The 17,262-nt window shown below is 37.7% G+C and overlaps 2 protein-coding genes and 1 long non-coding RNA gene across 4 annotated transcripts; 1 reads left to right on the top strand and 2 right to left on the bottom strand.

Moving 5' to 3' along the window:
* Window positions 1–318: 318 nt before the first annotated feature.
* On the bottom strand, window positions 319–5,313 carry LOC135617162 (uncharacterized). 2 transcript variants are annotated; one of them, XR_010488630.1, is made up of 7 exons: window positions 4,741–5,313; window positions 4,320–4,381; window positions 4,130–4,195; window positions 2,589–2,755; window positions 2,415–2,511; window positions 731–864; window positions 319–503 (listed from the first exon to the last, which is right to left on the bottom strand). It is a non-coding gene; the product is annotated as an uncharacterized LOC135617162 (long non-coding RNA). The 2 variants fall into 2 exon arrangements; XR_010488629.1 differs by having other exon boundaries at window positions 731–2,511.
* Window positions 5,314–6,787: 1,474 nt separating this feature from the next.
* Window positions 6,788–13,545, top strand: LOC135617160 (heterogeneous nuclear ribonucleoprotein 1-like). Its single transcript, XM_065117124.1, has 7 exons — window positions 6,788–6,946; window positions 7,032–7,347; window positions 7,547–7,587; window positions 11,395–11,558; window positions 11,662–11,764; window positions 11,836–12,005; window positions 12,902–13,545. The coding sequence occupies exons 2-7, from the start codon at window positions 7,064–7,066 to the stop codon at window positions 13,274–13,276; spliced, it is 1,137 nt and encodes a 378-aa protein (XP_064973196.1). The 5' UTR covers window positions 6,788–6,946; window positions 7,032–7,063; the 3' UTR covers window positions 13,277–13,545.
* Window positions 13,546–14,352: 807 nt separating this feature from the next.
* On the bottom strand, window positions 14,353–14,808 carry LOC135618079 (uncharacterized). The gene has a single exon (XM_065118981.1). It carries the CDS (start codon window positions 14,806–14,808, stop codon window positions 14,353–14,355), a length of 456 nt encoding a protein of 151 aa, XP_064975053.1.
* Window positions 14,809–17,262: the final 2,454 nt, after the last annotated feature.

Here is a 17,262-nt window from a genome sequence, read left to right as displayed (position 1 = left end):
ACATGACGTGTGTGTGTCCTGTTTCCGTATGCAACCATCATCACGACGAACAGTGAAATCATTCCCATGGCTTTGGTGTTCGTCTGGGATGGGACGTCACGAACCCATGCAAAAAGGTTCTGACATCCACGCATCATCTACTCTCGGCACGGATCTCGATGCACCAATGAGACGGCGACGCTAATTATGCTTTCAGTACCTCCTGTTCTTCCGCTTTATGATCACAGTGTAGTCGATGAGAGTTGCTCACGGTTTTCATGTTTTCTACACAGTACAAATCCATAAGAAGTATGAGAACGAGTCGGATCAACGCACAAATTGAAGCAAGCTTCATCAATTTCGCCTGAATATAGCATTATTTATCTGTCGTTCTATTGTACATATGCAATTAGATACCGGAAGTACATTAAATCGAAGAAGAGTCTCCAGTGAACTGCAAATCCAAGAAATCAAGCAAATCGATATCGACTGCTATTGCTTTCAGGACTTTGAGGAAGCATAACCTGTCAAATCAAAAGGAAAGTGTGTCACTAAAATTGCATACCAAACACTAGTGAAGACACTAATTGGGTTTACCTATTAAAATGGCACATCATAATTGGATTTCTTGAAATCAAGATTTTTAGAAAAAGAGAAAAATCTATGAAAGTTCCTATGGTGCTTACTACCAACCTGCAAAACAAAGACTAGAAATGTACTCATTACATGAATCAGTATTAATATGAAATACCTGGATAACTAGCGAACTCATTATGGAATTCATTATCATCATCCTCGTTGGGAATAGCAGTGTACAATACAAAAGGGTTTTCGATCACCTCCTTGTAATTTAAGCGACCATCTGTTTCTGTATTGGCCTGCAGACTGCCAAGAACTACTATTGTATATTTCAGCACAGCATGGAGGACATGAGCTCTAGCAATCAAGCTGGAAATAGTTATAAGTGGATGCATGATTTGCAGAAGATAACTCACGTGAAATGTCATGGCACTGTTGAATACGCTAATGATATGATTGAAAAAGATTTTGTCGAAAAATCATGGGATAAAATTGCCCAAAATAAACAGCCAGCAAGTTTCTAGAATTCTCATTCTACCTTCCCATTGCCCAAGTGAAATCTTATTTTAGCTTCCCCATCTTTTCAAGTCACCATTCTACCTATATATATCTGGAAAATTGCAGTAACCACATGGTTTCATGGCATGCATTAAAGTACAAAAAACCAGATCTTGTATGTTACAAGCATGCCAAGATTCTGCAATTAGAGTTGCTATAATCTTTGTCTCACCATAAAGCAACTCAACAAGACACACTCACTGCGGGGTAGGGAGGAAAACGGGAAAACATCAAAAGAACCTTGCTGAAATGATCAATAGCAGGGGATGAATAGCTCCACCACAAAGAGATTACACTTCAGCAAATAACTTTACAGGAGACAGTAAAGTGCACCACTAGGAATATTTATTTGTGCCCCTCCACGACATAGTTTGGAGGATAACTGAGGAAGTCGATTGCACAAATCTGTGAGGTTTCTAAACAAACAATGGTAAGAGAAACAAACTAAGCACCTCATGCTTGCAGAGATACAGATACTCAGCATCGAGGACCCCTCCCCAACAGAACCCCACCCACACGACAAAAAAAAAAAAAGCTCACCACCTCTTCATTCTCCTAAAACATTCTTTAGCATGATGTTTTAAATGATGGTCCTTATCATGCATGTAAATATCTGATAAATTTATATGACTGGCTATCAATCAAACATCAACCTGATGAAGATAGTGCCAAATTCTGAGCTGAAGCAAATTTAGCCAAGAAAGGGTGATAACTTAAAATAAGAAATCACCTTACTGCCCTAAATTTATGTAACTGTGCATTCATCAAAATTTTCCTCCATGTAGGAAGAGTTCAGGGAGGAGACATGATAAAAAAGTCCATGACAATTATGAAAAATGAGAGCCTTTTGCATTACAGGCCTAAAACTACACCGCTCCAGCGAACCATATGCAGAAAGAAAGGAAGATGAATCTTAACTTTTTACAGACTACCAACTGCAACAGTATAATTAAAAGGAAACAAAAACATCTGAGTTCTATACATGAACAATTACTGTAACAATTGTTGGATCATGAATAATAATTACACTTGCCATTTTTTGGCATTTGTTTTACTAGAATCCTGTACCTGCTTCCAGTAGTCGAAACAGCATACTAGAAAAGAGAATTTTAGTCCTCTTCTTTTAGTCTGAATAAGGATAACTTTTCTGTTCATGAAAAGGAAATGTCTATGATATAAGGGGCATATCAGAGTCAACTATCAATCTTTCTCTTGAACAAGAAATCCACATTATGAGCATTCTTATTTGCATACATGAAGTAGATAAAAATATTTCTAAGAATCTAGTCAACAAAGACCTCTGAGATACCACAATCAGCTTGTTGTTTTGCAAAGTAATCATCTGGCAGGTGTAGATCACCAATTACAGGTATCAGCTCATCTTCTGAGAAGTAACTGCAAATAAATAAATAAAATTACAAATAATTTCCGCCCTATATTTACAAAAGCATAGATAAATCAAATGCACATACCCATTGTTGCTGTGGTCGAGTTGTGAGAATAATTTTGTAGCTGGTGCCTCTGCCAAAGTATCAGTTCGTGTAAACTTATAAACATCATCATATCTCTTAATCAAGTCCAATAAGCCATTAAAATATTCTTGAGAATTAAGCTTTCCATCTTTTTCTTTATCTCTTCCCTGAAAAATCAAACTAAAGCATGTTAGCAATAAATATGCCAAATAAATATTTCCATATGAAACTAAATTACTAACTCGAACCTATAAGATTTTAGTGATTAAATGTGTGACTATCAAGAATGGTCATCAAGCCTTTTCCATCAATGGATACAGAACACAACTTAGTACTGAAACCATCCATGAAATATTTGATAGCAAGGTTCACAAGACTAAAGGTCAGTTAAAATCAATGCCGAATTTAGGTCCAGGATTGGTTTAGATCTACTGGATCTGCAGAATTCAATCATAGATTGCATTAGAAGCCAGACAGGCAAGATCAGTTGAAGTCCTGTCGGAAGCCAGAATTCCTTACTTTAAAATGATTCTGGAGGGTTAAAAGAACATTCATAAAAAAAAAATAGAAGACTAAAGAGAATACTACAACAGAGACAAAGCAAAATAGTTTAAGTGAAAGGCCCTTCCTGTACCTTATCTGATATTGAAATAATCTTGATTCAAAAAGGAACTTTCCAGGACAACAGTGAGGCCGACGAAAATAAGAGGAGACTGTTGGTCGATCATGACATTGTACACGCAGAACTCGCCGCAGTCCAGAATAAAGATGGATGGATACCCATAATGAATTAATATAGAATCTATTTCATACTACAGAAGTTAAAGATACCATAAGATAAGGAATATAGATTAGATTCTAAAGGCTTCAAGTAGTCAACTATAATTATTTGGGTTTTTCATATTATGATTGATTGTTCCTACGACAGTCACATCTTTCCTCCATATCCTTCTGCAACTCCCTAGGTCCAGCAACTATTACGTTCCTTCAAGTGCACTGTTGACCCACAGAAAAACAGACTAAAAGCAAAACCAGCACATCTGCATAACCTATTTTTGCATTACAGGCAATAATTACATCAATATTTCCAATATTTCGTCTGCAATTTGGTAATTTTAGCTTCATAGAATACCTATTGTAAAGCATGAATGTCAACAGAGATGGTATAATTTTCCACCCGTGGATAAAATCGAGAATGAAATTATTGTAATAGATATTTCTATAAATACAGAGCTCTATCTTCAAAAGCTAAACTAGAAGAACTCAAGAAATTATTTATGCTGGATAATCATCTTTAAACTGCCCATATCAGTGAGACAGTTGTTTTGTTGTATCAGTTAGATATTATGATGCCATTATGCAAAAAGTAACATCAGCATAAGAGGATTAAGATTAGCACAAGTGCTTCTACCTTCCTAAGCGTATGCTAGGTTCCATATACAGCTTATCTTCCCAATAAGGCATTAACAGAAAAACAAGCTAGAAGAATGATCAGCAAACAAGAGATAGCTGTACTTAATTAGTGAACTAAGTGTTTGCACCTAATTTCTTCGTTGGACAACCAGTGGATCAACTTTGGATTGCTAGCGTCTGCTGAATGGAGAAAACTGCAGCCAAAAAATATTTTAAAAGAAGAATGAACCAGTAAAAAGAAATGTCGTACAAGAGGGTAATTGGCAAAATAACAGATTCAATAAACTCTGCAAAATTAAGATGATCATCGCCACCCACCTCAGAAGCATTGAAGTGATCTTCTTTCCACCAACCCACTTTATCATCAGTTGAATTATCATCTGCAAATATATTATGAAAGGACAGCAAAGCAATATATTCAGTTTAGATCTAAAGTCCAGGTCCCATGTCTCTATCTATATGCATTACTAAGCTTCTATAACTATATAACAATCAAATGCAAGACGTGACACAGGATTACATGTATGGGTCTTCCGACCTTGTGCCATACAGTGAAGGGATAGTTTGCCCATAAATTTGAGTGTTCAATTATGTTCCTAAAAACTCTTGATTCCTAATGATGATAAAAAAATAATAAAAAATAATAATTTGTCAAAAACTACACAATGGAGGAACCAGGTCCTTTACACTTTGACATTCTTCGCAGGGAAACCATAAACTCAAGATCTAGGCTGCTTACTCTGAAGCTGTAATCCCACCACCTTCAAGGCGCTGGATTGCTCACATGTCTTCTTGAACAACCAGTGCCCAAGGAATCCCAATATCTGAGACTCCACCTAAGCTTAAACGAAAAAACAAAGCCCTCATTGTTTGTCTTTTCGCAACACCAAACAATGAGTTTCCAAACAAAAGGCTTCGGTTCCCAGTCAATATTCCATGAACTACATCCAGAAAGGATATCACATCGCAGGGAACAGGTCAAAGCTAGTTAACAGGGATGACGCTCAGGAAAAGGGAACCAAAACTCGATCTTGACAACGAAGAAATGGGCGCGCTCCCACTGGCGGTCCTCGCGGCGGCGCTTGACGTCAGCGATGACGGCGTCGAAGAGGATGCTGCGACGGTCGTGGCCGGGCGCGGCGAGCGAAGCTTGAGGCGGCGGTAGGGGTGGCTTGGTGCGAAGGAGAGGCGGAGTTCGACGAAGAACACCACGCTCAAGAAGATCAAGATGGGGGATCTCCTCGCTCCCTCTCCTCTTTTCCCTCTGCGGGGTGGCGATCAATCGCGTATGATACGTCAGGTCGTCATCACAGGAAATGATTCCGTCAGGGTGCGACTATTGTGACTCCGTCAGGTAGTCATCACAGGAAATGATTCCGCTCCACTGAGTGGGCCCGGATGAACCTTGACCGGGCCGGGAGATCTTCAGCGTTCATAGCAAGCTTCGGACCCACTATCAACCATTCGGAAACGCCCTTACACCGCTTGGTGTCGCGGCACAGACAGGTGAGCCGAACGTCGTGAACTCGACTAATGCCGCCTCTGCCGACAATGAGCTAATAATGCTTCTCTTTTGGGGTTAAAGTTGTGAATTCTGATCAAGCATCTATGATAAAACTAAAATTTAAATAAAAATATTTTAATATAATTTATACAGACCGAAGGTATTAACTAATTTAATTAGTGAAAATCTTGATGATTAATTACATTATATATGACTACATACTCTAAAGATACTTATATTTGTAGATTAATTATATTATATATGACTAAGCTTAAAAATAGAATTGAGTGCACCAATAAAGTAATATTGGGAAAGCTAATGTCGTGATCGAGGTATCAAGTTAGGTCGGGTCGAAGCTTGAACAGAACAGCTTGACGTCAAGTCAAGTCGAGTCGAAGCTCCATCACCTAAGTGTGGTCTCTCCCTTGATGGGTTGTTGCTTATTCTCCATTGAGTCCCTACACAGATGTCAAAGTTTTCAACTCAGAAGGTCGAGTCAATGTTGAGTGGGGTTAAGTGGAGTTGAAGTGTTCGAGGTCTTTCCCCTAACTGTTAGCTTTTATACCTATGAATAAAGATCGATCGTACATGATTTGTTAATGACAATTGACTCCTCAAGCGACTGGCTTGTACCTCTCGTGCAAGCGTCGACCGACCTACATGGATTTGCACCACAGTATCATTCCAAACTTTTCAGATCGACTTTGTACTATACGATGTTGTCTTATATGATGCTTGACAACGCGGGAGCAGACGATCATCCCGTTTGAGTACGAGGTATCACATTGTCATAGTATATGTACAACATCAGCCTCGAGCTTCTTCATTAGCGTTGATGTGGTTCTGACTATTGCCACGTGGGCAGTATCAGAATATGTCACATCAAATAAGTAATCATATTATTTTTATAGTCATAACTAATTAATCATACAATTCATACACTCCCTTATTTTATTGTTGTTAGTCTAAATAGACTCAATATCTGGTTGTTGTTACACTACATGTACTCAACTGTCTTCGTCATTTATTTATTTTTTAAATAATACAGAGACCTTTGTACGCTAAAATTAAAAAAATATACAGAGACATTTAGAAGCTAAAATTAAAGGTAATAGAGGTTGAAGATCTTATATAATCACTTACTAATGTTCCATGATAAATTCTGTGATTGATTACAGAAAGCGGGTCTCGTCCGGATCCGAGAACCGGTCCGGTTCAATTAAGCCGTGACGACAACGGCCCGTTACCGCGGCGGCCCTCCTCTAGCTAAGTGTACGCAACGCCACAGTGTACTCGCCATCTTGTAGCCGACGAGCAGCGCTTCGAGCGGGCTCGCTAGGGTTTATATTTACCTCTATCTCCCTATTTTGACCCAAAATCATTCAATCTATTTTCCTCTTCGCGTCGCGCTCTGTCGAGAAATCAAGGCCTTCAAATCTAGGTGCAAATTGGGCTTTCGATCTCCTTCCTCTTGTGTCTGATCGATAGCGGAGAGCTTTAGCTCGTCAATCTTTTACCCTTTGCAGGTCTTGTAGGCGGACGAAGCATTCTCTCGCCCATGGAGTTCGCCGAGGGGAACCCGAAAGGCGTCTGCGGCGAGTACGAGATCGAGGAGGAGGTGGAAGAGGAGGTCGAGGAAGAGATTGAAGAAGAGGTGGAGGAAGAGGAAGAGGAAGAGGAAATGGGAGACGGAGGAGGTGTTCATGGTCAAGGGGGAGGAGGAGAAGGAGATGTTGAAGGGGATGATGATGGAGATGGGAGCGGAGAGCCTGTCGGAAAGAGGATGGATAATAGCGGCGGTGAGGAAATGAAACAAGCTGATATCGGTTCTTCTTCGGCAGGGTTAGTACTGAGGCACTTAAGATTTGTGGTGTATTTCTGTTTACAGTAAACTGCGTGATCTCGACTTGTGTTACTGGTGCTTGTGGTTTGTCTCTGAAATGGATGATTCTGTTAGTTAAATACAATGCATCTTATTATTGATTTGTGAAAACAGATGCTAATTGTCTCCTCTTTTTCTTCTCTTTTATCATTTTCTTAGAAAAATCTTTGTTGGTGGCGTTGCTTGGGATACTACAGAGGGTATGTGCTGCTCCTTTATTGAACTCCCTTGTCGTGTTATTCTTTTTAATGTTCGGTGAGGTTTTTAACTCATATTTACTGGCAACTTTCTTATGCTTAAATGGTGAGTGGTTTTGGTGACTTCATTATCTAAGGTGTGCAATTTACTGCCAAACGGTTCATTTAATTGTGGGATAACCTTGGAAAATTCAACTGCTTTGGATGTTGCCAAATTAGCAGTTGAACAATGACATGTCACCGCTAGTATGTTCTAATATTATCTAGTGGAAAGATTTCACAGTTTCGTTATGTTGTATCTTGTTGTAAGTGGTGCTTAAGAAGTTATCTAATGTTCCTTGAGAAATTGTCAATTCTAAACTTGGTTTAGTAGTTGTAATGTGAACATGGACTCAAGAAAATTGTTTGATGAAAATGTCTATTTAAAACATCCATTTGTGATTAAGGGACATACCTCACCTTTGTGCACTTCCCAAATATTTAGATAGCTGGATGAATGATATTGATATGTGAACTACATTTTTAAGGCAGCAACAATAAACCAAACCTAGTTTTGCCAAAGTGTGAAATTCTTTACCAGGGATCTATACAAACTTTTCTTCTGGTAGGAAGGTGACTGATGACAGATAATATTAAGCTTTAGTTTATACAAATTTGAAGAATTCTGCAGTTGACAACTGTGTGCTTGATGAGATATTGTGAGTCCCTTACAATCATTTCACTTCCTATTGTCCGTACTGCAATCCATTTTATGATTGTGATATTTCATTTTAGAAGATGAGATAAAATATTTGTTCTTAATTCAAGTGTTAAGAAATAAGTTTGACTGTTCACTTTTTGTTTAATATGTCCCTGATGACTAAATCCTATTGCTTAAGCACTATTTACTTCTAATAAGTTACCAGACGATCAATCGCCCATGGAAGTCGTTGAGTTGTTCTTTCCCTAGAACTTTTCATGGCATGTTTGCTAAGGTTTAAAAGACCAGATTTGAAATTGGAACTTTAGGATGATGGATGAGGTTGTATTGGCAGAATTTTGATATTGCTCAATGCCAACAGTGAGTAATAGAACTCATCTGCTACTATTCCAAAAGTTGATAATTTGATTAGCTTAACTAGGTGGCCATTAGATTAATTAATGATGAAGTTGACTAGTTGAATTACATATAGCACCTGATATGAACAGTAAAGTGACAGGGTGTCTTACTATGTGATTTTCAAAAGGTTAATATCTTCATTGAATTTTTAAATAATAACCAATCAAAATAATGTAAATTTTAAGCTCAACTTCTGGAAGTAAATTGGAACTTGTGCGGGCAATCACAGTCTCTGGTACAACTAAATCTAAACAGTTTCAGTATCGTTTGTCTTGAATGCGAATCTTGCCTATCTCAGTAAACATGAAGAGCGCATATAAAGAAATATGGGCAGTTATCCTTTTATTTAGTTGAGCAACAATAAATTTGTTCATAGTTTATTATTCAATTCACTTTACTAATATATTTTAATTAGTTTTCATTTTCTGTTAGGTGTATGCCAAAGCCTAACACTCCCCACAAAAGGAAGAAAACATGAAAACAGAAAAGAGAAAATGTAATGATTGTTGGTTAATGTGGATTACTCTAATACTGTTGGTAATCCTCTTGACATCCTGCCGCCAACATAGCTGCCATATATTATGATTAAGACAATGATAGATCTTTCAAATTGTCCATGGCTGTATTGCAGTTATAGAGGAAATATTTTGCGCATAAGCCTCCAATGAGTGCCTAGGCATGAGGCACAGTGTGAGGCAAGTTAGGCTCTCCTCGGATGAGGCTAGAAGGTTCACCAAAGTGCAATGTGGGCACACACTTCATGACCCTTCGTTAAAGGCTCATATCCATTTCTTTTGTTGGATCTTATCCCTAATTAGTAAATCTCATCCTTGTTCTTTGTTTCTTAGTGTTAAACTGTTGCCTGTGCCTGCATATTTGCTGCTGCTACACTTCTTTCTTCTTTTGCTCTTTGACGCTCATAATTCTTCCTGGTTTTGTCCCTGTTTTTACTACCATTTGCTTATTTATGTGCCCTCCTTTACTACTTATTTTATGATAGATACTGCCCTTCTTTTATGTTATTTTATGATCATTTCATTGTCTACCATTTCAGCTAACGAATTAAGATTTTATCAGGTGATACTAATTTATTCAATCATGGCCCTCTCCACTCCTTTCAACTTTAGTCTTATTTGTATGCATTTTTGCTTGATGTATGCTTCACTGGACTAACATGTGCAGTCCGTCTTGCACCTCACTTCTAGGGGCCTTAGTAACTCAGTGATTTTAAGCCTTTGATAATTACATTGCCATGTTACTTTCCTGACATATTGAATAAGTTTGAGCCTAAATATAGAAAGAATATCACTTTCTATAAAGGTCTGGTTTTAAGGAATGAATTGCCCATATTAGTACTACATAGAACATTTTGGACCCTGCATGAAGTTTCCATAGATTATGATAAATCAATGATCTGAAATCTGATTAAGCCATAGAAAATCAATTGTACAAGATTATGCAGGGAGCATATTTGTTTGCTTATTTTTATAGATTATGCATATTAAGTATGTTAAAGAAAATGTTGCAGAGATAAGACAATTCTGTTTTACTTTCTTGAAGCAGAACTATGATGTACTTTTATAAAATAGATATTCTGATGTGTTGCTTTTATCATGTGAAGTAAAATTTCAGGTTTTCACATATTGTCTATCCTCATAAATCCTCCCAGATCTAGAAAAAGGAGTTTTCTTAGCTAGCAGAAATCTAGAGCAAACTTCATGAGAACAAGAGAGACAAGGATCACTTTGGTGCCAAAATCTGAGGATATTGGCTTGACTATTTCTCATAGATGAAAGTGTCATGGAGATCAATTTGGTACCAAAATATGAGGAGATTGGCTTGATTATTGCATATAGATAAAAGCAGCTTTGGTTAAAGTCCAGGCTCACAGGTCAACATTAGAGTTTAGATGGAAGATTTAGATTCTATAAAAAAATTAGATTGATAAAACCAGATTCTTGAATGAGAAACTCAATGAAATCAAGGAACCAGCAAGAATCTACTGAAGCACTAGTTGAATCAGGGTCCAACTGATAGAAATGATCCATCTTCACTGTTTCCCTAAACCTGACTCAGATTGAGTTAAAGATTTGTAGACCCTGCACACCATGACTAAAGTGGAGGGTTGTCACCCATTACCCTTTGGTTTAAAACCACTGTTATAAGTCAACTAAAAAAAACAGTTGTGGAATGTGCCATTGTACTTCAGAAAACAATATATTCAGAGTTACTGTATGTATAACAGGGGTTGCAGGATGGACAAATGGTGTCACACAAAATCTTTTTTGCGGTAAGTTAGATATATCAGATATTGAGAATCAGAGACGTGAAATTATTTTTGGCTATTCAGATATGTCCGAATAAAAATTGTAAAAGTATCAACAAGGAAAGTTGAGTTGGGTATGTATTCAAGGAGAGAGAGGAAGAGCAAATATGACTAGTGAAGGTTACAGTTTGAGTGTGGTAAAATTTTTTATTGTCTTTTTTTAACTTGGTTTTTTGGCGCCACTTGATGAGTAAATTTGACATTGAGATAATCCATGATGTGCATACAGGGTCCCACACAATTTGCTTGCCATGGATTAGCATTTTTAAATATATATGCTTGATCCAGTTCTCTTACAGTTAGTAGCTTTTTTAAAGTCTTTTTTCCTGGTTTATATGTATTAAGTAAATTTCCAATCAGTTTACAAACTATTGTATCGTGGCAGAAACATTCAATGAACATTTCAGCAAGTACGGGGAGATCACTGATTCTGTGATAATGAAGGACAAGAATACGCATATGCCAAGAGGGTTTGGGTTTGTGACCTTTGCTGACCCATCTGTTATTGACAAGGTTCTGGAGGATGAGCATGTTATAGATGGGAGAATGGTGGGATTTATCTGAAATCTTTGCTTCATGATTTTCTTTTCTTCAAAGTACCTTCTCTGATTAATTTTTACTGATTGATTCTGCAAATCAATGGCTTGCTTAGGTAGAAGTTAAGAGAACAGTTCCAAGAGAAGATATGCCTTCCAAGGCAGGCAACAGAACAAGAAAAATCTTTGTGGGAGGACTACCCACTTCTCTAACTGAAGGTAGGAACTAGCTTATTAGTTGTGATCATGTGCCCCATCTTGGTAATTAATTTTATGATTAAAAAATTCAGATGAGTTAAAGGAGCACTTCTCCTTGTATGGTGAAGTCGTTGAGAACCAAATAATGCTTGACCATAGCACTGGACGGTCACGTGGATTTGGTTTTGTCACCTTCAAAACTGAGGAAGCTGTTGACAAAATTATTTCAGAAGGTAGAATGCATGATCTTGCAGGGAAACAGGTGAGTTGACCTTAGCCTACTTTTAATCTGGTATAACTTTTAAAATGTTATTCTCTTTCATGGTTCCTCTTTGTTGGTTTGTACTGAATAAGCATTGAAATTGAACTCCTCATGAAATTTAAAAACTGGAAAAGAAAAGATAGGTTTGTTCAGCTAAATATTTGCAGTTTTGTGATTCATGGTGTGCTGAAAGTTAGTTGGAATATCTGTACACATGATGGCAATTCTTTAATAAGAATTCACATCATGAGTCAACTGGTGTTGCATATGAATTTGTTTATTTTCTGTTTATAGTTATAGAACTGGGTGGTCATGCAGCCACTCAGTTCTACCTAGAGCTTCATTATAAGTAGTCTTTGGTGCTAGTGTCTAAGCTCATAATTGCAGGTCATATCATTTATTAAACATTTCCAGTTGGCAAACAAAAATCTACTAGATCACAATTACAACATTACAATTTTTTGTAATCGGACTTCTGCATGGCCACACATTTTTCTGAATATGAAACACATATAAAGTTCCTTTGTTAGTGGCGTGTAATTTGCAAGACAGAAGATTCTGTGATTTACCTGGATTCCTGAAGCCTTACAGAGAATAATAAACTGTGTTAATCCTGTGGATTTACCTGTTATTGCTTGTATCTTTCAAGTGTCTGTGATTGGTTTTGCTGGAATCCCAGAGCCCGAGAGACAATAATGGACTGTTCTGTCCCCTGTGGAGTTAGCTGACACTGGTTTAGTATTTCTTTGGCAGCCATATTTACTTTTACTTCTTTCTGGGTCTGTTCTGTTAATAGCAAAGTTAAAAAGTGACAGAAAATACCATCCATAATAGAGCAGTTTCCTGACATCAGACATTCTTTTAAAAGACATTACTCTGACTTCATGTAACCGCAGGTTGAGATCAAGAGGGCTGAACCAAAGAGATCAGGTGGCCATTCTGCAGTCAACGGGAGGGCTAGTCATGGTGCTAGTGGCGGAAGTGCACATGGATACCGAGGAAGCTCTTATGGATATGGAGGCAGTCACCGATATGGTGGCAACTACTATGAAGGTGGCACAGGCTATGGTTATGGCAGAGGTTATAACTATGGTGGCGTCCCTGGCTATGGTGCAGGCTATGGATCCAATTACGGCGGGCCTATGTATGGTGGAGGTGGGTATGGTGGTGGTAATCTATACGGTGGCCCAGGTGGATATAGTAATTGGTATGGTGGTTATGGCAGTGGCGGCCGGGGTTACGGGAACAGGTACCACCCCTATGGCAAGTGATATGAGGCGATTATTTCGGTTACTAGTGTAGTCATCATACATGTTGATTTCCCTGACCATTAGCAGATTTCTTTGTCGCGATGGTTTCTTGTCCTTGGAAAACACATGATTGCCAATACATTTTTGCAACCACATATGACCCGAGGGAACAAATATGCATCATCCCCTTTATAATCTTAAGTCTCACCCCTTATTACAAATGCTTGAATGGTCCTTTCCAACTATGATGTAACTTTGACATTGTTGCTATGAATTATTTGTCTTTTTAACTTTCAGGTCACATACTCATTGGTCCCAATGAGTACGCTGCCATAGCAGCGAAGGATTTGTGGAGACCTTGCTATTAACGTCTTTCTTGCGTTGCCATTATTCCGAAGAAGGGATTAGTGGCAGGCGATTGCTTGACATGTTATTGTGGCACAGGATATGCTCTGCATTATACCATCACCATTTCCAAGGTACGTCGGCAATGTGTTACTCCTGTGGATCACCGATCGATGAAACCCCAGCATCCAAAGGATGAGCGCATTTCTTGATGGATGTGGGCGCTGGTGGCTCTCGTGATGCTGCGTGGATCAGCTTGTGGAGTAAAGACTACAGAGAAAGCTCAAGTCTGTTCGGCATGGGACGGGGGATCGATACCCTCAGAGCGTCTGTCGAAGTACGCGCGATCGGGGTTCGGTCGCACACATGCTCATCATATCGAGACAGACTTGAAGCTGATCCATCGAGCGAAGGTACTCCGGAGAGGCAGACCGACCCCGCTGCGGTCACCCGGACGACGCCAATCTTATCCTCCTCTCCCGGCCGGGTGGGTTTTGACGTGTTGTTCCTTCTCCATCCGTACTTCTTTCTTGAAAGATCTCCCAATGTCTTTCTTCCACGGATGCGTTCGATGGTTTTTATATGTATACTTTGTGAGAGACAAAGGACAAAAGCCTCTTCGAATAACATCCTTAATTTCTAATTTCATATTTCCAATGGGAGACGGTAAACAGCAATAAACGCCTTTCTATTTCTTTCGCCTGTCCTTTTTCTTTTCTTTTTCTCTCACTCTCTTTATCCCCGTCTCTCCTTTAACTTGATCGCGGCTCCACCGACGGCCCCGCCATGGGCGCAGCCGCCGATGGCTCCGCCAGCATCCGGACCAATGGCGCCGCAGACGACCACGGGGCGCCGCCGGAGGGGCACCCGACGAAGTAGGGCACTCCGCAAACGCCGCCACTGGTGTCGATGCTGGCCATGACCGTAGACGCGGAGCTGGAGAACGACGGCCCGCAGCTCTCCTCGTTGCCGTTGATGGTGACGAAGGATGTCTCCTCGTTGTAGGACGGCGTGGAAGGGGAGTGGGCAACGGCGGCGGAGCCCATCTCCTCCTCCAGCCATTTCATCACCTCCGCTACTGCCGCCTCCTCCATCTCCGCTACTTCCTCTGCGTCGAGGATAGTCGAGATAATCTTTACCGCCTTCGCCGCCTCTCCTCCGCCATTTTCGTGGTCCTTCAGCTCCCGACTCGCCGCGTCTTCCTCCATCGCTTCCTCGATCGCAGGAGAGGAAAAGATTTGTAGTGTTGTATATGGTGAGGCTCGTCTGTCTGTTCGAGCGTAGACAGGGACTCGGCGTCGCACGCCAACTTCAACTGACACTGACGTCAGAGAAAGGGCTCCATGACGTCATACCGCGTTGCTTTTTGTGAGGAACACCTGTTCCCTGTCTCGGCCTGCATTTGGGTGCGATAAACCTATATCGTAGGGAAGGACGAGGCCAGCACGGAAAGCAAGTGGTGAAACGTAGAATGGTACGACGTGGCAAGTGGAGAGGATATGATCGTGAACAAGTTGTGTCGGGTGTGTGAGACGGGATTGCCAAAGATGTTGATCGGCCGCTTGCTTCGTGGGTTGGTGTTGAGTCACACGAAATAAGGTGAAACAGTCACTGCACTCAAACACCAAAAACCAATCAATGTCCTGTCGAACTTTTCGACGTGCACCTACTTCGGCATTTATAGGGAAGCAGCAGGAGTGCAACAAATTTGGACTACTTTGGCTAATTTGACTATCTATTTTGTCCCTTTATTTTTTTTCTCATCATTTGGTTAAATATGATTCAAGATTTATTTTTTTATATTACTTTTGTTAGATTATATAGTTTTATCTAATTAGATAAAATATATTATAAATATAATTAGATTCTGAATATGATTAATGATTAAAAAAATTTATTTATGATAATATTTATCGAAAGATAATTTTGATGAGAACAATTCTCCTAATTACATATTCTATACTCTCAACTCTTACTTATAAATAAATAGAATCTTGACTATATACATAATGTGTGTAAGAAAAGATGAGAATATGTAATATTATTGAAAGATTACATACATTCTTTTATCTCATATTTATTTTTAATTTATCAGTAATAAAGGTCTTGTGAAGGATTAGAAGAAATGAGAAGACGAGTTTAGTTCTCCTCATAGATCGATATTACTATAGCTTTTGGATCAGATATATCCATAGATTATTTTAATTCTTTTTGAATGATATTGAAAGGTACATATCGTAAAGTGGCTCATTATGATTTTTAAATGAGCTCGTTAAGAATTGTCATGATATTAGTGGCTCATTATGATTTTGAGTTATATCATTAAAAAGTAAAAGTCAATTTTCTAAATAGGGATCTAAATTTATATTAGTTTACTTAACTGATTCACAATAAAAATTAAAGAAATAATAAGCTTATATATAAAGTATCCCGATATCATTACTTCCTTCATATTTAAAAAAAATACCATTGATTTAGGAATAAGTTTATATATAAATAATATTTTACTTACTAGTAGTGATATTGGTTTATTGTACTAAGTCAAGAAATTTCTTATCAAGAATTTTAAGATGATTAATATAAATGAGGTAACTTATATTATTAGCATTGAGATATTTAGGGATAAATCTCAAGGATTGCTAGCACTATTTCAAAAAGGATGTATTAATCAAGTTTTAAAGAGATTTAGTATTTAGCTTTGTTAAGCAAATGATAAAAGAAAAAATTTAAGTCAAAACAACTATTTTTAAAATAATTTGAAAAGGATTAGATAAAGAAAAATATTCTTTATGTATATGCAGTTGGAAGTCTATTATATGCTCAAGCTTATGCTACATCAGATATCAATTTTACAGTTAAAATACTAGGTAGATATTATAATTACCTAAGAATAAAAATATTAAAAAATTATTAAAAAAAAAGATATTTGAAAGGGATGAAGAATTATATGCTCTCATAAATGAAATTAGAACAACTTGAAATGATGATATTTTTTATGTGTTAATTTTGTAAATTACCTCGATAATAAGAAGTCCACTTTATAATTTATATCTATATCAGTTTGTGGGATAATTTATAAAGATAAAAAATAATATTATATTATATTATTAATAATTGAAACTGATTTTGTGATATATTTTGAGGCCACTAATTAAGTTTTGTGATTGTGAAACTTTATCTCAAGACTCTAGACTCGGTATGGTGAGACTTAATTACCAAATCATTGAAAATACTTTATGAAATATCAAAGTAGTTTTCTTCAATAAGAATGACAAGCACTATTTGTATTATAGTATAAAATATTTGATAGTTAGAAAAAAATTTAAAAATAATTAATGTCAATTAAGAACTTAAGTTCCATTATATTGATTGTTAATTTATTTACTTAGAATTATAGTTTAAAGTGTTTAAAAGAACATGTGCTTATGATTGGGTATATAAGTAACCTATAAAATATATTATGATATATGTTTGAGTGAATATTACGATTGTTATTCTTATTTATATAATTAAAATTATTTATTTCTACTATCCTATTCATATTTATACATATACATATTATGATTGAATGTGTTAATAAGATTTTCTTGATAAGATAAATTACATAGGTCATTTTGGACTATGTAGAAAGGATTAACAATGCTATGCTATATAAAAGGAAG

The sequence above is a fragment of the Musa acuminata genome, chromosome BXJ2-7, assembly GCF_036884655.1.
Source record: "Musa acuminata AAA Group cultivar baxijiao chromosome BXJ2-7, Cavendish_Baxijiao_AAA, whole genome shotgun sequence".
NCBI lineage: Eukaryota > Viridiplantae > Streptophyta > Magnoliopsida > Zingiberales > Musaceae > Musa > Musa acuminata.
Note: the sequence above shows the minus strand (reverse complement) of the source record. Positions and strands in the feature narration are given on the sequence as shown.

Excerpts from the sequence above, each read along its gene's own strand:
- LOC135618079 (XM_065118981.1), bottom strand. The coding sequence starts at position 14,808 with ATGGAGGAAGACGCGGCGAGTCGGGAGCTGAAGGACCACGAAAATGGC.
- LOC135617160 (XM_065117124.1), top strand. The coding sequence starts at position 7,064 with ATGGAGTTCGCCGAGGGGAACCCGAAAGGCGTCTGCGGCGAGTACGAG. Across the intron at positions 7,588-11,394 it reads TGCTTGGGATACTACAGAGG|AAACATTCAATGAACATTTC; the intron begins GTATGTGCTGCT and ends GTATCGTGGCAG. Across the intron at positions 11,765-11,835 it reads ACCCACTTCTCTAACTGAAG|ATGAGTTAAAGGAGCACTTC; the intron begins GTAGGAACTAGC and ends TAAAAAATTCAG.